This window comes from Manis javanica, chromosome 12 (genome assembly GCF_040802235.1).
Source record: "Manis javanica isolate MJ-LG chromosome 12, MJ_LKY, whole genome shotgun sequence".
Classification (NCBI taxonomy): domain Eukaryota; kingdom Metazoa; phylum Chordata; class Mammalia; order Pholidota; family Manidae; genus Manis; species Manis javanica.
Window position 1 is genome coordinate 45,134,224 of NC_133167.1, and position 25,663 is coordinate 45,159,886.

The 25,663-nt window shown below is 37.5% G+C and overlaps 1 protein-coding gene across 4 annotated transcripts in view; it reads right to left on the minus strand.

Moving 5' to 3' along the window:
• Positions 1–9,137: 9,137 nt before the first annotated feature.
• CALCRL (calcitonin receptor like receptor) overlaps positions 9,138–25,663 on the minus strand; it is a 105,329-nt gene continuing 88,803 nt past the window's right edge. For all 4 annotated transcript variants that reach the window (XM_037000368.2, XM_073218553.1, XM_037000366.2 and 1 more), the window contains 6 exons: positions 23,150–23,303; positions 21,856–21,916; positions 21,706–21,772; positions 17,114–17,332; positions 16,918–16,959; positions 9,138–11,095 (listed from right to left, as the gene is read on the minus strand). In XM_037000368.2, coding sequence (XP_036856263.2) covers positions 10,880–11,095; positions 16,918–16,959; positions 17,114–17,332; positions 21,706–21,772; positions 21,856–21,916; positions 23,150–23,303 — 759 coding nt within the window. In that variant the 3' untranslated portion in view covers positions 9,138–10,879. The remainder of the gene's footprint in view (positions 11,096–16,917; positions 16,960–17,113; positions 17,333–21,705; positions 21,773–21,855; positions 21,917–23,149; positions 23,304–25,663) is intronic.

A 25,663-nucleotide genomic window follows, 5' to 3' on the forward strand; every position in this document is an offset into this window, starting at 1 on the left:
AATAACAAGAGCTGTTTGAATTGATGGAAATTTTTAGGGTATATCTTTCTGATTTAAAAAATGGTGGTTCTATTAGCAGATTAAAACCAAGAAAATTAAAATAAGTTCACACTTAAAAAAATTATTAAGCATTAAATACAGTACTACAGCTACTAGTAATTCTATGTACACTGGATTACATTTGAGCAAACACTAAATTCCAGAAAAGATATTTTATGAATAAATGCACTGGAAAACAACTAAAAAATAAAAAATGACAGGTTAGAAATTTTTTTAAATTTAAATGTGACTTTCACAAATACTTGCAGAAAAACAGCAGATCTATATTTTAAAAGGTAGAAATTCCCAAATTATTTTTTAGATACAAAGAAGTTTGCCTTTAAAAAGTATTGATTTTACATTTTTTTTCATGAGTAAGATACAAAGGAGAACTTCATTAGCACTTCAGCTTTACAAAAGTCTAATATTTGAAAATATTACTCCTAAAATATAGGGGTATGAAACAAACACTGATTAATTATGGACTGCATACAACTGAAGACTGTATAACAGATGATTCCTGGTCAAAGGAAATATGTTCTAAAGTTAAAATGATAAAAGTACAATAAAAAATACTTGAAAATTACAATATAATTTTAATATGGTGCATACTGATAATTTAACATTTTCTACTGCCATCATGGTTGAGACTTGACAGTTTGTCTGGAAGAATGTTGAAACATGTGAACAGTGTCAGTAAAGGATTTGAACCTGTGTCTTTGTATAATGAATAGCTAAAAAGTGAGTTTATTTAAAGGAAGTTTAGCATAATTTAGACAGTAGAAAGTCCAAAACAGCCTGCATTCCTTTTCATGATAGCTTGCTATTAAATTCATAAATTTGAAATGAACAATAAAACCTTTACATGTATAGATAAATTATAAATGTATTGATCAGGTCATTTAATATGTTAATTCTTAGTAATTTATGTCGCGTGCCCTGTCCTCGCCGGCAAGAACAGCATGCAACAACAGCAGGATTCTTCTGCAGAAAGCTTTATTCTTCAGCTCTTTGTGAAACAAATGAGTTGGGCAGGACCCAGAGGGGAAGGAGAGGCTTGCTTATATAGTTCTCATGCTCTGACCTGGTTGGTGCGGCTCCATATGCCTTATTAGCATAACCATTTGGTGGGTCTCATTGGTCCTTATGCCAAGGCGCAATTAGCATGTAGTTTAGTGGTGTGGGATGATTTGTCATTAGGAAGTTCGGGGCCTTCCGGCTGCCCTGCATGGGGCGCTATTTTCTGAGCGCGGCTGCCAACATCTCCCCCTTTTTTGTCTAACAGAAGCTCAAGGCGGAACTTGCCAGCAGAGGCGGAGACAGAGGCCTGACCTCCATCATACTTCCTGATGCCCCCTTTTTGGAGAGGGGTTCTGGGCATCTACCCCTATGCAGTCAGGCATGCCTCTCAGAGGGGTCCAAGACCTCTTGCAGTGCTTTGCCTCGCATCCTCTGGCTGGCGTTGGGACCGCTTGGTACAAAGGGTTTGGACCCTTTTTCTCAACCCTCTTGCACCATGAGCTTCTTAAAGAAAGCTGTGATTAAGCATTGAGGTACTCGGGCCTGGTGCAGTGCCACATGGGCTCAGGGTGCAAGAGCTACCTCAAGCTAAAGCCGAGCTTCCTTCTTAAGCATGTTGAGCCACACTTGGGGAGAGGCGCCAATGTCTATCGCCATTAGGGCTTGAGCAAGGATCACCTTGTCCTGCTTATGTTGGTTGCGGAGTCTGCATAACAACCAGAGTAAGAGCATGAGACCTCCAAGCAGGAACACGCCCATCCCAGCCATGCCCGCCCACTCCTTGACGTGGGAGAGAGCTCTGAGGAACCAGGAAGAGAGTCCTTCCGCTACGGAGATATCTAGACGGGTGGAGTTGATGTGGATAATTTCTCGCCGCAGCTCTTCTAGTGTCCCATCGAAGTCTTGGGACCAGTTTCCTGAAAGATACTGGGACAGGTCTCGTGACAGATTAGCTGCCCGTGTAAAATTTTTATATTGAATGCTAGTGATGCAGAGGGCACGATATTTCCGCTCACATCCCAATTGGGCCATTTGCCAGAGCACCTCCATTTGTTCCTCCACGAGATCTATGCGTTGATTGAGGATCATTATTCCTCCTTTCAGTTTGCCATCAAGTGTGGACTGTTGGTCCAGGGCAGAAGCTACTGAGGCTGCAAGGTTATTGAGCTCTGTAGCCGATTTGATGGAGGTGTCTAAAGCTATACCAGCGGCGGTGGCTGCGACCGCGGTCGCGGAGATCAGGAGCACTATGGCGGCTGTAACACCGAAATCGCGCCTTTCTCGAAACAGAGTCATGGTGTTAGGGGCGTCTACGGGAACAGGGACCCAACGGGGGATGCGGACTACCAAAGCATTGGTAAAGTTACGCGCATCCCAACACTGAGACAGAAAGCAGGTTTCATTGGAGCAGGAGTCAAAGCTACTATTGGATAAGATAAACAGAAATGGGGGGTATACGCATACTGGAGAAGGTGGAAAAAGGGAATTAGGTGACTCTGGACCTGATTTTGCTGAACACGTGTAGTTCTCGTTGTTATGGGTCATGATCATGTTCCAGTGTGCGCGCATGTGGTTATTCTCGCACCAAAAGGTGATATTTTTTACACCGATTCCCCCACCCTGGAGGGCGGAAAAGGGGGAGAGGTCGGTACACGAGCCATTGACTCCACACAGCATCCATTTATGGAAGGGGTTCATGCTCAGCTGCTGACGAAACTCGCCTTCGAGCACCTTTACTGGCCACCAAGCCTCATTGGCTGGCCGTCCCTCCATATCTGGGGAGATGGTAAACTCCTGCCTCTCAGTTGCCCACGTTACTACAGTTGACTGACAGTCAGTCCAGGGCCACAGCTCTCCCTCATAGTCGCCCACACAATGGGAGGCATATTTGGGTTGACGAGGCCTGTCGGTGGAATTGTTCCTGGGAGAGTGTACAAATGTGCCATTGATCCAGAGAACCATCTGGTGGATAGTCATGTTCTTATAGGACGGGCTCCCTTCCTTATTAGGCCCTTCAAATTTAGCTGACATAACGGGGAGGCTACTGGCCTCTAGAATTATGTCACTGAACCATCCGTATTTCCTCCGTTTCAGGGAGATACAGCCAGCTAGATTCTGAGTGGTGAAGCATAATGACCCATTAGTTACGAAGGATCGGTTTTCTCCCAGGGGAGCTACTAGGGTGTCTTTAACTAAGTAGGGCAAGTTCATACTAGTATTGGTAGTGAAAAAGCGCGGAAAAACGGCTGCATTGAAACGGACAGGCATAGGCTTAGGAAAGGCAGACAGGATTCCCCATCTCAATACTCCCTGAGTCGGGGTCTCCAGTGTCAGGAGCAGGGTCAGGAGGTACAGCGAAGTCATCTCCTTTGTTTAGGACTTTCCTCGTTAGGCGCTCCGGGATCCAGAAGGGATTTTCTTCACCCTGGGGGAAAACACACACAGCTCCCCTGGATCTGATTATGATTGGATCCGGGCCCTTCCATTGGTTAGATAACACGTCCTTCCATTTTACTAGTTCTTGTGGGTCTTTTGGCCACTGATTATGGCGATCCGCTGCTGTATGGCTTTGAGCATCCAGATTCAAAAAATTTATAGTGAAAAGTGCTAGGGCTATGGCAGTTTTTGGTGTGGGGGGTATATCTTCAATTCCCCCTTTTTGTTTAAGTAAATAGGATTTGAGCGTGCGGTTCGCGCGTTCCACAATCCCTTGACCCTGTGGGTTGTAGGGAAGGCCAGTGATATGTTTTATCCCCATGTGATGACAAAATTGAGCAAATTTTGTAGAGGTATAGGCTGGGCCATTGTCTGTTTTCAGAATCTGTGGTAACCCCCATGCGCTCCAAGCCTCAAGGCAGTGCTGGATGACATGGGAAGCTTTCTCTCCTGACAATGGGGAGGCAAAGATGACTCCTGAACAAGTATCCACGGATACATGTACATATTTCAGTTTCCCAAAAGACGAAATATGCGTCACATCCATTTGCCAAACTTGTAAAGGCCTAATACCTCTGGGGTTGATCCCAACATGAGGTGTGGGAAGGAAGCTGCAGCAATGTTGGCAGCTAAGGACAATGTTCCTAGCTTCGGCCCTGGTTATGCTAAACCGCTTGCGCAGTGTTTCGGCAGTGACATGAAATTGTGTATGGAATTTTGAAGCTGTGGTGATAGGGTCTAGCAGGGGAAAAGCTATATTTCTGGTTGCGAGGTCTGCCAGGTGGTTGCCTTGGGTCATAGGCCCGGGAAGGCCTGAATGTGCTCTGATATGAGTTATATACAAAGGAGATTGCCTATGAAGTAGTGCTGATTGTATCTGTTTGAACAAAGTGGCTACTGGGCTGGACGCTTTGATTAGCCCGGCCACTTCTAGAGATTTGACTGCATTAACTACATAACAGGAGTCAGACACAATATTTAAAGGTTCAGGAAAGATTTGTAGGACCTCTAAGACTATGCGACATTCCACTATTTGTGGAGTGTCAGGCGTGTAGCCTTTTGTCACAACTTTGCCATCATGGACATAGGCACCTGTGCCTGTCTTAGACCCGTCCGTGTAAACTGTTTTTCCATGAGGCAGCGGGGTTAGGCTAGTGACCCGAGGAAATACTAGGAGATGATTTTTGGCGAAGTTGATGAGGGGATGTTTAGGGAAATGATTATCAAAGGTTCCTGAGAAACTGTAAGCAAGTATGGCCCAATCATCGTTCATAGCACATAATACTTGTATCTGTTCTACGCTGTAAGGGGTTATAATTTTAGCTGGAGCCTCTCCGAAATGTGTCATGGAGGTTTTTACTCCTCTCAAAGCAAGTTTGGCCACGGCTGCTGGATAGTACTCTATTGTCCTAGCCTGAGAGGCTTGGGGATGAATCCAGATCAGTGGGCCGTGCTGCCATAAGACTGCTGTTGGCAGCTCTGGGGTGGGAAGGACACACAACTCAAAGGGTTCATTCGATTGCACTCTATTTAATTGTGCTGTCATCAAAGCCTGTTCTACTTTGCGAATGGCTTGTAATGCCTCAGGTGTGAGGGAGCGCGGTGACGTTAGTTGTGGGTCTCCTTCTAGGGTTTTAAATAGTGGAGTCAATTCAGTGGTGGGTATCTTTAAGTATGGGCGCAACCAATTAATATCCCCTAGGAGTTTTTGGAAGTCATTCAAATTTCGCAATTGATTATGTCTTATCTCAAGCTTTTGGGGGCAAATTACATCTGTGTAAATGGTTGCTCCTAGGAATTTGCTAACACTAGATTTTTGGACCTTCTCGCTTGCTATATTCAGTCTCCAATTTTCTAGGGATCTAGTGAGATCTATATATGCTTCTTCTATTTCCGCTGGTTGTGGGGAGCAAAGAAGGATGTCATCCATGTAATGGATGATCTTTAGCGTGGGATAGGTCTTACGAATTGGGTCTAGCGCTCGCTGAACGTACAGTTGACATATGGTGGGGCTATTTGCCATTCCTTGAGGGAGGACCTTCCACTGAAATCTGGCATCGGGTTGTTCATGGTTAATAGCTGGCAAAGTAAAAGCAAATCTTTCCCTGTCCTTGGAGCTTAGAGGTATAGAAAAGAAACAATCTTTAATATCTATTATGAGCACTTTCCATTCTTTGGGTAAGGCAGAGAGGAGTGGCAGTCCCCGTTGTACGGGTCCAAGCATTCTCATTTGAGCATTTACTGCTCTCAGATCATGAAGCAACCTCCATGATCCTGACTTTTTCCTGATTACAAATATGGGTGTGTTCCATGGGGACACAGAGGGTTCTAGGTGTCCCACTTGGAGCTGCTCTTGCACTAAGCAATGAGCTGCTTCTAATTTTTCAGAGGATAGGGGCCACTGAGGAACCCATACGGCCTCCTCTGTGAGCCAAGGTATGGGCATGGCATCTTCAATGGCCCCTATGAAAAACCCAGGCCGTGACGGTCATTCTTTACTTTGGGCAGGATGGGCTCTATGTGTCCCTGTTGGTGTTTCCCCAGCCCCTTGCCAGGGATGTATCCCATGTCCATCATCATGCCTTGGGCGGGGGTGGAGTATTCATTAATGAGTTTGAGGCCTAAGTGTCTCATGACATCCCTCCCCCATAAATTGACCGGTAGAGGGAGTACATAAGGGGTGACTGTACCCTCTTGTCCTTCAGGGGCTCGCCATTTCAATGGTTTGGCACTAATTGAAGGGCTTGACTCATATCCTAAACCTTGTAATGAATGTGAGGATTGGGTCACAGGCCACTTGGAGGGCCACCAGGTTGCAGAGATAATACTTTTATCTGCTCCAGTGTCTAGGATTCCCTCAAAGCTCTTTCCCTCTATTTGAAGAGTTAATTTTGGTCTGTCTGCTAAATCTAATACTATGAAGGCTGAATCCCAGTCAGAGGAGCCGAAGCCCCTTTCTCCCCTCTCCGTGTTGGTAGCAGGATAATTGGCGTGGAGACTAGGTAAAACTAAGAGCTGGGCTATGCGGTCTCCCGGGGATATAGGATAGATTCCTCTGGGAGCCGAACACATGATTTTTACCTGTCCTTCATAATCTTGATCTATGACTCCGGGATGAACTACCAGGCCTTTCAATGCAGCAGAAGAGCGCCCTAGGAGTAACCCAATGGTATTTGGTGGTAGGGGGCCTTTAAAGTCTGAAGGGATAGGCTGAACTCCCATCTGTGGAGTCAACACTATTCTGGTGGTGGCACGGATGTCCAATCCCGCGGAACCTGAAGTGGCTCTCCTTGGGGGGCCTGGTTGTTCCCGAATGACACTTGCGTGCTGGTTGCCCCATATATTTGCGGGCCCTGGTGACGGGGGCCCCTCTGGGCGTTTTTTGGCAACTCTAAGGGTTTCCCTTCTATATCTTTAATAGACCGGCACTCATTAGCCCAATGCCTGCCTTTCTTACACTTAGGGCACAATTCAGGGGTCTTTTGGGTTGTTTGTTCTGAAGCTGGGCTCCTACACTCTCTCTTTATATGTCCTAATTTCCCGCATTGAAAGCATTTGATACTTCTGTTAGTGATCCTGGCTTGTTTGTGGCTCTGTAATATGGCTGCGGCTAGGCCCGCATTGGTGAGTGGCCCTCCTATTTCTCTACAGGCTTTCAACCAGGCATGTATCCCTTTTTGTTTCCAGGGTGTTATCGCCTGTCTGCATTCCTTGGTACATTGTTCAAACACTAATTGCTCCACTAGGGGCATTGCTTGTTCCTGATCTCCAAATATTCTGCCTGCGGCCTCTATCATACGAGCGACAAAGTCAGAAAATGGCTCGCTCAGCCCCTGAATAATTTTTGTCAAATTGCCTGATACTTCTCCTTTGTTGGTGAGGGCTTTCCATGCCTTGGCGGCGCACGTGTTTATTTGTGCATATACCTGTAAGGGGAAGGCGGTCTGGTCGGCTACCCACTGTCCTTGGCCCGTCAGCATATCATATGACCATGCAGGCTGTCCTTCGGCCGCGTTTGCGCGTGCCTGGGTCATGCTGATATCATGCCACAATGCCTTCCATTCTATGTATTGCCCCATACTAGAAAGGCATGCCTTAGTTACATATTGCCAGTCTGCGGGTGTCATGGCTGTCTCTGTTAATCTCTCAACTTGTGCTATGGTATAGTTAGCACTGACTCCATAAGCCCGAACGGATTCTGCTAACTCCTTAACTTGTTTATGGCTCAGGGGCTGGTGAGAGCGTACACCGTTATCCTCAAATACAGGAAACATTTGTCTAATTGCCTGAAGAGTATCTGGGTGGCAAAAGGAGAGTGCGCCACTCACGTAAGGTGGCGGGGCAAAGGGCGTCGGGGGACACCCTGCTTTCATTTTTTCCTTGGTCCGCTTTTCAACTTTGCTGGTTCCCTTACTTCTACACTCTGCGGTTTTATTTTCTTCCCCTTCCTCTGCGGACGTTAATTCCTCCTCAGATTCCCTATTGGAGAGTTGGAGGTCCCTCAACTCTTTCCAGGGGTATTTACTATTTTCTCCGAGGCGATTGTCACTCGCTTCTCGGGGCTCTTTCGCTTTTGCCCTAGGCGGGCTTTCTCCCTCACTCTGAGGTTTCTTTACCTTCGTTTTTGTGGCCTCTTTTTGGCCGCGCGCGCTCTCTGTTTCCCGTTCCGTTTCTGACATGCTCTCTTGGATATCTGTCAATGCTCTCTGACCTTCTTTTATTACCTTTTCACATCTCTCATCTTGCAGACAAGCTCTAATCAGTTTCCAGAGGGGCCTGGTGCCTCCCCTCAGGCTACCCTCCTCCTCCTCTCTATCAAGATCTTTCCCCAGTTTGTCCCAGCTCGGGATTGAGAGGGACCCTGAACAAATGAACCAGGGGGCCACACGGTCTATCTCCTTCACAAAAGATCCTAAGACTTTGCTGGAGACCTTCAAGTTTCGCTCTTTGAGAGCTGTCTGCAGCGCCGTGACTAATGACGGTGCATTCCCCATGGTGCCTCCTTATTTACAGAGAACCATCAACCATCATCCTAAAAAGCAGGGGCCTCTCGGAACTTACCCCTCCGGGCTTTCTTCTGACCTGCAGTTCTGAATCCTCTCCAGATGTCTGAAGGGTCCTCCCTGTGCCGGTGATGTTCTGGTTCCCGGGTTTCGGCACCACTTGTCGCGTGCCCTGTCCTCGCCGGCAAGAACAGCATGCAACAACAGCAGGATTCTTCTGCAGAAAGCTTTATTCTTCAGCTCTTTGTGAAACAAATGAGTTGGGCAGGACCCAGAGGGGAAGGAGAGGCTTGCTTATATAGTTCTCATGCTCTGACCTGGTTGGTGCGGCTCCATATGCCTTATTAGCATAACCATTTGGTGGGTCTCATTGGTCCTTATGCCAAGGCGCAATTAGCATGTAGTTTAGTGGTGTGGGATGATTTGTCATTAGGAAGTTCGGGGCCTTCCGGCTGCCCTGCATGGGGCGCTATTTTCTGAGCGCGGCTGCCAACAAATTTAGGTAATTTTCCTGGAGAATTTTAAGTGCCTTCTCAAGTCACCATCTATTGACAGCTTAAGAAACAGTCTATGATAACTTAGTCATTAGTTTAATCCATTTTAAGAAAATTGACACAATGGAAAAACACATACACATAATGACTTGTTTCCAAACTGACTTTTACTAATTGAAGTCATTTCTGTTTTTCAGAAATTCCAGTGGAAAATAACATTAGAGAAACTGAGTTGCATTTAAATGTCACTTAAATTCATTAGCAATGCTTTCTTCCATCTTAATGTAATTATTACATAAACGTTCTGACCACAGTTCTTCCTCATTGATATATTCAAGTCTTTCACTGATTTCTATTATCATATGATCATAATCACTATATTAAAATATTGTATATGATATATATTGTATTCCTCAAGTTTTTAAAAAATAGCCTGGAACATTTCCAAACCTACATATCTTCATACAGTAAAAGTCAGAAAAGCAATATTTTTAGTTGGGTAAAGATCATAAGAGTAGCAGTTTGGCACTTAGTATATAGTAGGAGTCTTTTAAAATTTCTGGATTAGAATACAAGTTCATCGTCAAAATAAAAGTAGAAATATGTCAAACATACCTATTATTAAAGTATGAATCACCAAAGCTAAAATACTCAATAAAATAATGGACTTAACTTTTTTAATAAATATTTTTCATCTTATCATAGATACTTTTGTTCTCTTAGTTCTCAAACAAACTTCTGATGCTGGCATCTGGTTGTCTTTAAAATATTTAGCAAACATAGAATTCCAGACTCTATTTTATTATAAAACCAGCCCAGACACAGTATCAGATATTAATATGCATACATTGTTCATTATGTATTTGTTTTTTTAGAAATTTACCTGAATTGTATGTATTTGATATGAGACTATACAACAGATTAACAGAATATTTACAAGCTAATTCTTAGCAACAATTTTTTTTACAAACTTCCCAGAAAATAAGATCCTTCATTGATTCCTTTCATGTAAAATAACTGCTAATTTGTCTACACAGTAGAAATGGAAGGGGAAAAAGTTTTTATTTACAGATACAGGGAAACTGATTCCCTCCCATTTGTGTCGTAAGATAGGGAAGTGGCTGACAAGGTGTTCTGTAGTATCAACCAACATGTCTCCCTAACAGCATCAAAGTAGACTGCATATCATACATCCTATTCATCAAGTCTCAAAAATGGATATGACACAAGGTATGACTATGATGTATCAGTAAATGAGTAGCTAATAGCAATTCTGCTCAGTTGCATTTCTTGGGGACAAAAGGAAAAGCCAACAGGAAAATTAACTCTCTGTCTGGTCCATTTGAAAGAGTAAATATAAAAAGGGCTAGGATACTTTCTGAGCAAAAAAAATCAACTGCACCAATGAATATGGGATAAAAGATTTTAAAAACAAAGAAATGAAAAGGCAATTTCCTCTCCAAGTCTATAGGCCTTAGACAGGTCTCTTGAGCCAACAAGAGTAGAATTATGCCCAATGTTTGTGAACTTTCAGTCTTACTCTTTTGTGAGTTCATGCAGTGGTGTGCTGGAGCTCGCTCACATCAGTCTACAAATGGACTGTGCTCATCTTTTCCCAATTCTCCATTCAGTGATGTCAAGGTGATAGCTTGAAATAGCTATGGTGAGATAATTTACTCCATAGAAACTGGCAAATAGTACAAATTAGGGCTTTTTTTCTCCCACAGAACTAGTTGTTAAACCTTTCTCAACACACTACTGAATTCATGTTTTCTTTGTGGCATTTAAGAAATACACGTAATATTGAAGTCCTCTGGTTGTTTAGTCATGGATCCAAGTCCTTGAGTTAGGAGTGGCAAAAATGCTTAAGCAATACTCCCTCTATTATCAATCATATAACTTTTCCGGTTTTAAGAGAACATTTTCAATATCATGAATGCTTTTTCCATTTAAATGTTCACTAGGACAGTCATGACTATAACCTGTACCATCACTGATTGTTGACACTGTGTAAGATGCACTACGGAGAGCATCTGAATGGGAAAAGCTGTTTCCAAATTGGATTTTATATTGATTCCAGTTTCTTCTCAGAATCGCTTGAACCTATCAGTCAAAAAAGAAACAGAAAGGAAAAAAGCATACATTATTTGAAATGAAGATCTCATGTTTAATATTATAATAAAATAAATTATGGAGAAAAGCTTTTAAATAAAACAAAAGCATGATATGAATTAAATTGAATAAACTAGTTTTGTTAGGAAATTGCAATTACTCTGCACTTCTAGATCCCATTAATATTTTTCCATCTTATCTTCAGTGCTTTAATAATAAATATGAATATATTGTCAAACTAATAGCTAATCCAGATTCCCACTTACAAACTTGCATGCGCAAAATTTATAGTTTTATATCAATATCTTCCTTAATACAATAAGCACATAATTAATGAGTATAAAAGAAGTGCGAAGAGAGAGAAAAGAAGTTAGGGTTACAGGGAATATAAGCCATCATCATTATTAGCAGCCGCAACCTATTACTGAGTGATTACCACATGCCAGGTCTTGTGCTATGTTTTGAAGGAAAAAAAAAGCAGGGTTTTTGTCCTCATGGAGCTTACTATCCAGAGACAAGAAAGTGTAGAAAAGTCACCACTCTATTTTTTTTATATTTGTATCCCCCTATTCTGGATAAATCTGAAGTTTAATAACTCTTCCTTCTTCTCTGTTTGGGACTACAGGTCAGGACTAGGTAGGCCGTATATAGTGACTTTGGTTTTAATTGAACCTAGGACACTAAGGTGATTTTCTTCATACATAGTGAGCACAAATGAGAATATTTATATATATATCACCAACTCACAACCTGGACATTTCTAGGTGTCTGATGAGTGAGCAGACAGCTTGGGGCCATTTGTTTGTAGGTTACAAGGAGATTGATTAGCCATATCCCTCTGACCTAACCTATGTCTTTCCAAAGTGTGTATAGCTTTGAATTGTCTTCCCAAGCTGTCTACTGCTCTTTGACCTTATGATTGTTTCCTCAAAGGGAATCTGAGCATCTAAAAGCAATTTTCCAATAATTCATGTGCTACAAACATACTCATGGAATAACTGTTTAACTTTCAACTAACTATATTGAATCCCTCAACTTTTTATTCACTATATTCATGTGAATACTTAATATTGATATCAAGCTTTAAAATAGGATTGGCTTATTTAAATCTTTATTTTCTTGTCTAACAGATCAAGAAAAGAAACAAATATAAACTCAATGAGTTTTGTTAGTTAGAATTCAAAATTAGTTACTAGAATTTCAGGCAGCTTTTCTCTATAATTTAAAAATTATGATTTATAAATGCAATAAATTGGCTTTGAAAATTATGTTACAAAATTCAGAATTTCAGGACTTTCAAGATTATTTGTATATGTTAACTCTAAAGGAAATAATTTACATTCATGTAAATTTTCTTTAGAAAAACTATTTATAGGACAATAAATATATATATGTTACAAAAAACTATACTTAGTTTCCCTCAATGTTTAATGATACATTTCTAAGTTTTCTGAATAATATACTCAGGTAATTTAAAAATAATGTCTGCATATGTATAATATCTTCAAGAACATAAGCTACTGACAATTAGAATGGCTTTCTATTATGACTTTTAAATAAATATTCAGAGACTTAATACAAAAATAACTTTTAGCCAGTTATCCAGATATATTTCTGATGGGAATTGTTTTTGATGCTGATTTCTATGCAGAATTTATTTCTCCTTACTTTGTTACTATATGCTGAACTGATTGAGTACATATATCATAGAGTTTCTGGTTGACAGGAAGTGGAATGTAGCTTTGTACAAAAGATTCCACATAAATGTTGGGAAGAAGCTGACAGGAAGAAATATCTTAGCTGTGAATGTAATACTGATAGTCTTAAAAAGGAAAGCTTAAATTCAATTCTAACAGTTAAAATGGGTTTTAAAATACCTGTGTACTCTTGTATTATCTACTTTGATTTCAGTCATCATCCTATTCCTTCTCTTCATTTAAATATCAGAAAAAACATGGAAAGCTAAATTCCTGAAATATGGGGTTTTATTTAGTGAAATTAAAAAGGAACCCAAGACACACAGACCTTGTAGACATCTGATTGTTTATATCATTCTCTATAACAATGTTATACTTTTATGTGCTTCTTTAGTATAATATCACATCTGTTAAACAGAACATTAAAGGCACCAATTTTTATAAATTTTTAATGAGAGAAAATTAAGGTAAAGATAACAAGGAAAATTGCCATGGTAAGGGAAGACAGCCTGGTGTTATTACAGAAATGAAATGTTTTTCATTGTTTTACATGTGTGTTATAAATAGTAAGGCTAACTATTTAGAATATAACATTACAACTTTATATGCCCATTAACACCTGATAAGGAACCAACTCTACACTTTTTTTTTCCAACTCTTTACTTTTTAACCTAAATCAATTAGAAGATATTTAATAGAGCTTCCTCTAAAATCTCTACCTAGTTCTTATTACAGAATATGGGTTCAGTTATTTTCAACAACCCTTTTTGTTCCCATTATAAAAATATCTATAATCAGGTGTGTTAAACATACCCATGAGATTATGGAGGGCACTTCTGAGGGCTTAGTTTATGTAAACTAGTTCATGACTAGAGTTCCTAGTTTATGTTAACATGCACTTTTGTGTCTGAGTGGGATAGAGATGAGATGAATGTGCCTGAGCACTTGTCAAGTCACAGTTCTTTAACTAGTGAGAAATACAAATAGAAATATTTTGGCTAAGAAATAAAATAAATAAAATGTGAAAGTAAAAAAAGAGAAAGAGATTAAGCTAAAGGCAAGCTATTTGATCTAATGTGGAAAGCAAGAAGGAAACTGAAGCCTAAGCAAATGATTTTAAGAAGTACGTGACATAGTTGGAACCACACAAAATGAATTTGGCAGCTGTGTGTTCTTATTATGACACTGGGAAAAACTAAGAAGCAAAGAGACAAAAAAGGAGGGATTATAGTATTTCTTAAGATGAGAAATGAATCATCCACAAAGAAGGATTGTATTTTTAAAGATGAGGGGACAGATATTGGAGATGCTGTGAAGAACTGAAGAATTTGGCAACAACTTGGCTCAGAGATTTTGTATTATTGTAATTTTCTACTGCCAAAATTTTCTCAGTTTCAGGACATGGCAGATCAAAGTCTATGTCTCTTTTGCTTATACACATGGAGTACAATAAGAGTGTTAGGCATGTGTTAGATATTCCCAGGGCACCCTTTTTAAATAAAAGGGCCAATTTGAAATATGATTCCAATATGTTTAATGTTCCCATTTGTATGTGAATTTTTGAAATTGAGTGATTTGACAAATCTAATAAGGAATCTATAATGCACTGAGTATCTTTGGAGGGTGAAGCATGGCACTAAACACTTTAGATTCCTAGCTAATGTTAATTCTTGTGAGACTTGTGTAAGGAACTTGCTTTTGTTTCCCTTTAATAAAAGCAGGCACTGAGACTCTGGCAAGTTCAGAGTATTTCCCAAGGTATTATAGACAGGAACAAAATGACATCTTTGAGGTTGAAATGCATTGCTCTGTCAGTGACTGTCTTTTGCACTGCCTCCAATCACAAAATATTTTGGTAGTGATTATATTTTCTGCATTTGAAAATTACCCTTTATAAAAAACAAATTTGTTCCTGAAGATGCAGAGATGTACTGTTCATATTTCAGGCATTTTTTGGCATGTTTTTCATCTCTCTCTATAAATTTAGTTACAAAATCCTACACAGGCAGTAAATAGTACTTTACATAATAAATGTTATTTAAATTTTATTATCAAAACAAATGATTTATGTGTTCTTCCTAATAGCATTCTCTGTCTATACTTCTCATTGGTGTAAAAAAAAAAAACAGTGACTCTTAAAATTGCATAGAAAAATAAAATGCTTAGGAATAAACTTAACCAAGGGGGTAAAAGATCTATTCTATAAAACACTGATGAAAGAAATTGAAGAAGACACAAAGAAATCTATCCCATGCTAATGGTTTGGAGGAATTAATACTGTCAAAATGGCTATCCTGACCAAAGCCATCTGCAGATTCAATGCATTCCCTATCAAAATACTTATGGCACTCTTCAACAAACTAGAGCAAATAATCCTAAAATTTATATCGGTCCACAAAAGACCCCAAACAGCCAAAGCAATCTTAAGAAAGAAGAACAAAGCTAGGGGTATTACACTCCCTGACTTCAAGCTCTACTACAAAGCTATAATAATCAAAACAGTATGGTACTGGCATAAGAAGAGACACATGGATTGAAGGAACAGAATAGAGGGCACAGAAATAAACCCGCATATGTAGTCAATTAATGTATGACAAAGGAGCCATGAATACATGATGTGGAAAAAACAGTCTCTTCAATAACTGGCGCTGGGAAAACTGGACAGATTTATGCATGAGAATAAAACTGGATTACTAACTCCATACACAAAAGTGAACTCTAAATGGATTAAAGACTTTGTCCTTTGTATAGTAGAAGAATCATGGAAGCACCACTTAAAGATATGAAACATAGTCCACAATATTTGACAGTTCTGTGCCCCATTATAAATAAATAAATATATAAAATAAATACCTATATTTTAAAAACTAAAATGTTTTAATTATAATAAAAAAATCAAACATGAAATTTTATTTTATGATTAAGAGAAGGAATTAAAATATTACTTAAGCTAATGAAAGCAATATTTTATAGTTTTTTATGACATTTACGTGATTTCCAATGTGGATTTGTTTTATAGTTCTCATAAAATTATGCCAACTGTTTCCCATCTGAAGCAGTGTGGTGAGCTTTACAGTTGCCAAGTGTTTGAATTTCACTCAATTATTGTCTGGGTTTCTCAGACAATTTTGTCCAAATTCTCTAACAGGTTAAATTTGTGAAGTAGATTAAAAACATATAAAGAGCTAAACCAATATTGCTCAAACCTCTGAACTATAACACTATTCATATGCATAAGAAATATGGCACCAGTTTCTAAAATACATGAAACTTTCTAATTAGGAAAGCCTTGGATAAAAATCTTGAAATATTCAAGAGCACATTGCTATGTTACAAATTAGAGCATTCTGTTATCCCTACATTTCCTATTCCTAACCCACTGCATCTCCTCCCTGTATAACTGAACGTTTAATTTTTAAAAATGTATTTGTATTCACTACAAAACAGGTTTTAAAGACCACATTGTGGGACAGGCAAAAAAAAAAAGAAAGAGAAAGAAAAGAAAGGAAGAAAGGGAGGGAGGGAAGGAAAGAGGAAAGGAGAGAGAGAGAAAAAAAAGAAGAAGGGAGGGAAGGAAGGGAGGGAGAGAGGGAGGGAGGAAAGATGGGGAAAGGGAGAGAAACAAAGAGAAAAAGAGAAAGATAAGAAAAAGACAAGAAAGAAAGAAAGAAAGAAAGAGAGAGAGGGGCGGGGCGGGGGGGAAGAAGGAAAGGAAGAAAGAAAGTCAAAATGAGAAAAGCAAAATGCCAATTCCTATTAGAGCATATATTCTATGAGGTTAACAATTTCCTAGCACTGTACCTAGGCTAAAATCCAGACTTAATAGGATTAGTTTAAAAGGTAGGTAAAAGATTAGATGAATAAAAGTCATTGATGGAATATTTCAGTGAGTTTGAATTTCTCATTGATGTAATAGATAGCCTTGAGCTCCAATATCACCCAAGCTTTTGGGAAGGAAAGTTACATCCATGAAAGGGGTTCTATGATTCTTTTTCCTGATAAAAATGGAATTAGAAATAGTTATTCCTAGGGAATCTATAATCTGTCACAATTTTTTTAAAGAAAAAATATATTGCAAATATAAAATGATAAAAGAAGTAAAGTCAATCACCATACCTCTCCATTAAAGAAGCAGAAAATTGTAGAAACCAAAAGACCCTGTAAAAGAAAAATAGAGTTACCTGATCCAAATGGAAAAAAATTTACTATTTGTAACCAACTTCCTGCACATGTAGTCAAAAATAAAACCAAAACTATATGTAAATTTAATACCAGATTTTGCAAGCTACCTTCCTGATTCAAAGACACCAACCTGAAAGTGCATAAGGATATGCATGGTGTAGTCATATATCTCCTCTGCAATCTTTCCTTCTGGTCGCCATGGAATCAGCACAAATTCGATGCCCAGTAATGGCACCAGGATAAGTGTAGCTCTCACGGCTTTCATGTAGAGATTGGATTCTGCTTGATGGGTAACTTTTAATTTGGTGATGAGAACACGTACAATATTTAATAGGAAAAAAAGATTCACCTAAAAGAAAAAATGATGTATGAAAATTATTTCATATTTAATATTAAGAAGCATTATTGAAGGATCTTTGATTTTATAAATCTTAGAATATTCTCAATGTAAAAGAATATGTTCTACTTAGAGAATATTTGCCTTAGATATTAATTTGTATTTCTAGAATTGTGACTTATTTATTTAACAAATACTTCAATTTTAATGTACTTAGGGTTTAGAAAAATAAAATTATGATAGAGTTATTGTGGAACACATTCAGTTAAGGAATACCTGAGGGTTTTTCTCAGTTCATTTTCTTATGCAGTTTTTAAGATTTTTTCTATGGTCCCAAACTAAAGCTTTTGAACATTTTCAGCTCAAAGGAAAGAACTGTTTATAAGAACTGCTAATTTTTTTAAGTGTCTCCTTTTTATCGGTGACTAACTTGGTACTTTCCAAATGTATATTATACAAGAATAGCCATTTTCACCTTTTGGCTTATCTTTCCTGTGTTTCTTTTTGTAACAGTAATCCACACAACTCCCCAAGATCGTAATGTGATCATCTTTATCTTCATGAGGAGACTGAATCATACAATTAAGCCAGTTTATATTTAACCTAGATAATCCTACAGATAAAACATTTTGACACTGATAGGGCTTTCTTCTGATTACTTTCTGTAGTTACGTATTTACCATGTGTTAACAGCTTTCTCCAAGAGAAAACGTTCTCTTTGAAAGGGAGACATAAAACTTCAAATATATAGTGTGGATAACTAAGTTAGGAAACTGACAGAATTCTGATGAAATACATCTCTCTCTCTGCTTTTCGTTCTTTCTTACCCTGAATACCACTGTCTCTCTTATCTTCATCCAGTTAAGTATCTCTTACTTTTGTCTATTTACTCTGTGCCCATTCCTTATGCCTTCCATAGGATTATAGACACTAACTCCAGGAAAGCCCCTTAGAGCTCTTACGCTATTCTCTTTCCTTTTTCTCACCCTGACTACTGACTTTAAACTACATATTGATACATAATTTATATTCACATACTTAAATAAATTGAAAAAAATAATGGTAGCATTTCCTTTAATATAGAACACAATGAACAAATAACATACATTTGCTGGTTTAAGGCAAGTATTATGAAAATGACTGGGCATAAAAATATTAACTACTATTCTTAGAGAATTCAGTAGAACATATGCTTCAAAAATAAGAAGCTCACTATAATCCTGATGGAAACACATCTATGAAAAGCAGCATGGTTACAGACACAGCAATGTCTCTGCTAAAGACAAAAGCAGAGTAAGCCTTTTCAACAGCTGTGAGAATGAAACATGACAAACCAACACATCAGCTGTTATTCTACCCATCTTACTATATTCCCTTCCGAAGTATTCACTGCTGTTTTAAAAGCTTTGACTAAATGGAGATTAATAGAAGCCCATCGAAGTAAGAGAATAATGCCCTTTTATCTGCTTATAAATTTAGAATACAGAAAATTTTATAATCTTTATAATTTTTGCAAAAATCATAAATTCTAAAAATCAGTAGAAATGTTGCGATTTACAATACCCATTATATAAAAATTTCTAAATACAAAGTACTTCTCCCAAAATAGCAAGTCTGATTTAAAATGTGAAACTGGAAATTAGAAAATCATCCTACTTTATTTTCTGCAAATACTTCCATTTATTTTCAATAAAAACAGAACAATATTAAATTTCAGATGTACTGTATCTGAATCTCATCTGTCTTAGAGGAAACCTAGCTAAAGAGAAGAGAAGAAACTTGTTTTACTTCAACATCCATGAAGTTCACATGACTGGTAGGCACAAGAGGGCGTTTTCATATCACGATACCATCTAGGGTCATGACAGGAAGCAGTGTGACTCAGCACAGTGGCAGGAGGAAGATTCCTCAAAGCTAGTCCCACCATTCCAGCAATCACTTAACTCTTCACTAAAGACCTGACGATCTCTCACTAAACACAAATTAAATGTATTCCCTCAACTTCCCCTTCATAGGATCTCAAAAATGCTGTAGCCACTCCACTACTACCCTGCTCAAGGGGAAATGTGACAGAGGAAATCTGAGTAGAAAGAAACTGATTGCAGTAGAAATATCTTTATAAAAATTATACTAAAAAATGTGACATATAAACAATTGCTAGAGCCCCTCCCAAGACCTTGGAAATGGCCAGGGTCAGAGAGGAGCCTTAAAGCTTAAACAAAACAAGAACAGAACCATTTTTTCTGGTAGAAGAATAGGCTCCTAATCTTTTAGGTGAAGAAAATAGAAAAAGTTTTATGTCAATAAGGTGGATTTTCACTTCCCTTCTTACAGAGCAGCTTGATGTGGTGTGTTCCTTTGCGGTATTTTACCCTTCTCTCTGTACCATCTACCCTTCTCTCCCAAAGATGATGTGAACAGGCTCTTCCACAGATTGCGTTAGTTGCTGTTATATTTTCCATGCACTACATGATTTTGCCAATTTCCTGAGACTCTCTGACTGAGGTATTTGAATCACATACCCCTCTACAGAGTCAGATCTCTTGTTCTTGCCTTGTGTTTGTTCTGTCAGCTCCTGAGTGGTCAAGAAATGCATCTTAATTTACTTGAATTGTTCTCAGAACAGAATCATGATATGTAGAAACTACAAGAGAAGAAACTTTTTAAAGCATTTTTTCTAGAATGTCTTATAGTCTGGGCACTGTTGCTTAACAGGATACCTTTAATTTAATCCTTACAACACCCTGTGAGGTATTTATTCTTATTATTCCATAAACACAGATGAGAAAACAAAGGCATACGAGGCTAAAAACAAAACAAAACAGAACTTGGCCTAAGATACACAGCAGTAGTGGTCCAGCTAGGTTTCAATGCTGGCTCTTTCAAAGAATACAAAACTAAGACTTCTCAGGTTACAGTTTAAACACAGTCTGCCACACATGTGGCTAGTATGTGCAGAGAGCAAGTGAAGGAAACGCTCTGCCTCTGAACTTTTCACTTAAGTCCACATTAAGATAGATTAAAATTCCATAAGAGATAAAATAAATTCCTTATGTTGATTTTTTTAACTGGCTGTCTTGTGTGGCCAGGGACAAATTAGAAACTTGACACTTTCTATGTGCTTTATACCAATGAGCTACCCACTTTTTTTGTATTATCTCATATAATTCCTTGTTAAAAAATTAAGTTTCTATTATTACATTCTATTTTAAAACATGAGGTCTATGAGGTGCAGAGTGGTTAAAGTGACCCAGCAAGTAGGAGATGGAAGAAAAGTTCAAGCATAGGCAACCAGCCTCCAGAATTTACCCACTTCATTATTGCACACTTTTAAGAATGGCTCAAAAATGATACACTTGAGAATGGCTTGAACAGTGTTCTAAAATAACCAAATACAAAGTTGCAGTCAGCAAATATATTAAAATAATAGAGGAATATTTCTCTTAAAAAAAGTTTCAAAACAAGGATTAGGAAGATTTGAATTTTGGCTGAGAAACATACCACCTTTCTCTTTTTAAATATGAATAAATATCAGCTGTAATTGCAGTCTGAGAGACTGTAATTGCATTCAGGTCTTTAATGTTCCATAAGAGGAAGCATGTTAATTTGGATTAATTTATTTTCCCATTGAAAGAAAGTAATAAAACACTGAATGTGACTTTTGTTTTCCTGCAACTACATTTAAAAATGTTCAATTTGTGCACCTGTATTAGTGATGATCATTATAATAATAAAAAAATAGCTTAAGCAATACTCTTTTTTTTAATCCAAATTGAAGTCTTTTCTTTATTGGAATATTACTCTTATTGTTTTCCCGGTGCCCCATTCCCACTCACTGGATCCACCCTGTGCTCTTCTGGGTTCTGCTCTGTGCCCCAGAAGGCTCTCAGGTGCCCTGAGGACCGCACCATTGCCCTGGCTTTCTTGCCTTCTGACATTTGCTGCATTTGGCCAATGGGAGGAAGCAGGAAATCAGAGCAGAGAAATAGAAAAGTTGAGTATTTCTTTCTCCTTTTCTGCTGCCAGGCTGTGGTTTTGGCAGTGGCTCTGTTCCTCTACCCAAGGCACCAGAGCTTCTGTTAGGCCACCCCCTCCCCATACCTGCCCAACTCCAGTAACACTGTTCTTGTCCCCTGCTCAGGTCCAGCACTGACAACAGCTTCCCACAGTTGCACCTGGTGCCTCGCCATCCCTTATTAATTAGTTCCTTTACTCTTCCTGCCAACACCTCAAATAAACACCTTCATTAAACCCTCTTCAATTAAACACTGTGAGCACATTGTCTGTGACCACTTGTCTCCTGAAGGATACCCTAGTACAGCTGATTCAGGAAATAAAGTTGAAATATGTACAATAAGGAAAAAAGGAGAATTTTAATTACCTACCAGTAAAGCAGCACAAATTGGGCCGTGGATAATGTAGAGGAGATGGGTTTCAGAACTGATCCAGCAGCTATGGGAAAAAGCAGGGAAATTATGTTGAAAACTTTTGTTATAATTAGTTCCAATAGAAATCAGAAAGAGAAATTTTCTTACTTGTCATTGTAATATAAGCTTCTAGCAACAGCATGTATACAAGCGGGAATTAATGGAAATCCTGTAACAAAAAGAAAATAAATAGGCAACTTTCTCCATAGATGGAACTCCTAAGATATGCCACAAAATGTAAAACTCAGATATACTCTAGGAGCAAAAATAACTGGTCACTATATGTTGACTAAGTAAATATTATCTGTATAGACAAACAATAAATATGGTAAAGTATTAAGCAATTTATATTTTCAGGTTTATGTACGTGTGTGTATGTTTTCTTCCAGTACAAGGCATTTTGAATCAGTGGGATCCAGAGCCTAAGTCCACAAATGTGCTGCCTAAGGCCCAAGACTTAGAAGAAATTCAGTATTCATGTATTTTCTGTGAGATAGAATTGGTCAATATTTGGTAGATGGTCAGATGTGGGAAGAAGTTGAGGCTGACTATGTGAAGAAGCGAGGAATAGAGTGTTGGTTTATATATCAGAAATTTTCCATGTTTTTAGCATTCGAAAACATCTTTCAAACATGAAATGAATATTTTATAAAGGTAACCTGAATGTCCTAAAGATTGTGTGTGTGCATATGCCTCTACATGTCTATATCTATTATCTGACTGGACAGGTAGGTAGATAGACAGGTGAAGATAGATAGATGATACACAGATAATAGATAGACAGATGATAAAGTACAATTTCAGATATATTTTTAGAAACTATTGAATTAATTTTCAGCATTTTGTATTTTGTATTATTCCAGTTATTTTTTTAATACATGCTAGAAGTGTATCATTGTTTGCTTTGTGAATAATGCCCTGTCAGGAGATGTTGTGAAAAAAATTAAATTTTTGTATACTTTTATTCTATTACTGATACCTCTACTATTATGATAAAGCAACTTTTTTTTTAAACAAACATTTTTAGAATGTAATTTTAAGGCTGGTTTAGCCTTAATATACTCTCATTTTTGCACATGAGGAAAAAGATTCAGAAGAGTGCCAAGACTGGATCCATAATTGATGATTCTACTTCTGTTGTTTTAGTCACTACATGTTCAGCAAGAAACATATTGGAATATTAAATAGGAAAAAAAATTGGTTTATTAATTAACCTACGACTACTGAAAACAATAAGCTAGTAGTACTTTGTTTAAATATTTTCATTTACAGCAATAAGCAAAGGTTAATCACCTGATTTGTTTAAAATTATCAATATGTATATTTTTATTACAAAGAAACTGTGCATCTTCCAAAAGCTTTCTTAAAAGGTGAGTCAGCAGATATGTGTAATGGTGCTTACCCCAGCCAAGAAAATAATACCACATCAAGTGTTGCTTCTCTGCAAACACAGCCACCACAATAAGTGTGTGTAGGTAAATGCCTTCACAGAGCATCCAAAAGTAGTTACAGCCTATCAGGTAAAGATGAATGAACTGAGACACTTTACAACTAACCTGTGAGAAAAAAAGAGAAAGCAATCAATATTTAATTTTTTATGAACTGACTTGTGAAACAATAGTTTAGCTTTGTCATATAGAAACATGGAATTTTCTCTCTTCCACAGAAAATCTTTAACACTAATGATTTAGATTTGTAAAACACCAGTCTTCATATCCTCATCTAATGGTGCCTCTAAAGCTTTTAGCTATTGATTCCAAAGACTGATAATAGTACACCTCCTAGGAAATGTGTAAATTCCAAATTTACTACAATTTAGTGGATGTGTATTTTCCAAATACACTTTTTCATGAAAATGTCAAACACTTTAAAAGTCTTACATATTAACATGCTACTAGTGCAAATACTTATTAAGTAATAATCTAATGAGCCAATGCTTTACCTTATTCAAATATGGGGTTTGAGGGTTTTTTTTGTGTTGGTAAAAAGGAGAAAAAGTTATGGCTTTACTTCCTCTTTTCCTGAGGTCTCCATTTTCTCTTTCTTTACTCTTAAAGAGACAGGAAAAGGGAAGTTCAAATATGGGGTAAAGAAAACAGAAGAAGAAATATGGTTTATTCCCTTAACAAGGGGAATAAATTCAAAGCTCTCCCAGAAACATGGCTAATTACTCCCATTACCTCTAATTTCCATACTGGGACTCTATAAATATTCAGTGGCAGTTGTCATTTTTTTGAAAAAAAATTTTTTTCACTAAAAAGATAATTGGAAATAAATGTACTGGAAATAAATATTGTATTGTCATAGAATAGTAATAACACTTGCATATGAGATAGTATAAAATATTTTAATATATAGTTTCACTTAATCCATAAAATAATTCTGTGAGGCATGATTCATCACTAGTGACATATTTCATAGATAAAAAGCTGAATACTACAGAAGTTAAATAATTTGTTAATATTTGAACATCATAACTACACCTTGAACACGTCCTGTAATTATAATTTTGTTTTCATGACTATTCACAATACCTTCTTACTGAAGGACATTTATAAAATCTATTTTTTCATTAAATATGTATGCAGAATTCATGACATTAAATTTTAAATAATGTACCTTGATGTCAAACACATTATATTAACAATGTCTTCTCAAAGGTAAAAATGAGTTATTTAACTATACTGTAGAATGATATACTTCCTCAAATTTTTATCTGTATGCTTTTTATATATACATATCTAATTCAGCTTCTAACTCTTGATTCATTAAAAAAATAATCCATAATGAAATTATAAATTTATGATGAAATTAAATTTTTCATTTAAATATTAATCTATTATGATAAAAGTAACTTATTTTCCAAGAGTATATTAAAAATTACTATATTTTTACAATTTGTATGTTAAATACAATGTCCTTGCATCTAAGTGTAAGATTTAGAATCTCTTGCTCTGCAACATCATGACAAAACTATAAATTTCCTTGCTGTACAGAAATTCACTCTAAAATAGTAGAGCATTGGCCAGTTTTTATATTGCTAATTATAACCCAGTGTATTTCCTCCCAGTGACTTTAGAGTGGAACATGTACAAGACTAAGATATCTGGATGCACATATTCAAACAATGCAGAGAATTTTAGAGTTTTGGATATTACCCTAAAAACACAGATAAAACACGTATGAGAACATTGTTTATTGATCCACTGAGTGAAAATTCCTTCCCTTCCCTGATTTCAGTAACTAGATAACTGAAATCTTAAAAAAGATCACTTTATATATGCACATAACACATCCCTCCACAAATATATATCTAAAACTGTAGTTTATGTACTCCAAACATTATGAAAGAAAATGATTTTAAAAACTTGAATATGTATTTCCTGAATACAGATGTTTTAGTTTAAATACAGCTTACATATGCATATAGCTTGCATAAAATATATACACACTTTTATAAGTAAATTTCAGTTTGTTTTAAAAGTATAGCTTTTATATTATAACAGTCTCTGTGCTTTTTTTTTACATAGAGAAAAATAAACTTTTATTATTGTTTTAAGCTATGACATTTGAGGTTTCTAAATTATATGCAGTCACACCTATTCTTGACATAGATAAGAATCCCAAAAGTATTTCAGAGATTGAGATACTTATTTCTTATTTCATTTCAAGGTAATTGTCGTGTGAAGTGTACTTTTTTTGTTTATCATTAATCTACAATTACATGAAGAACACTAGGCTCCTCCCTTCACCAAGCCCCCCCCCCACACCCCATTTACAGTCACTGTCCATCAGCAGAGTAAGATGCTGCAGAATCACTACTTGTCTTCACAGTGTTGCATATCACTCCCCGTGCCCCCCCCCACATTATACATGCGGATCATAAGGCCCCCTTTCTTTTTCCCCACCCTTATCC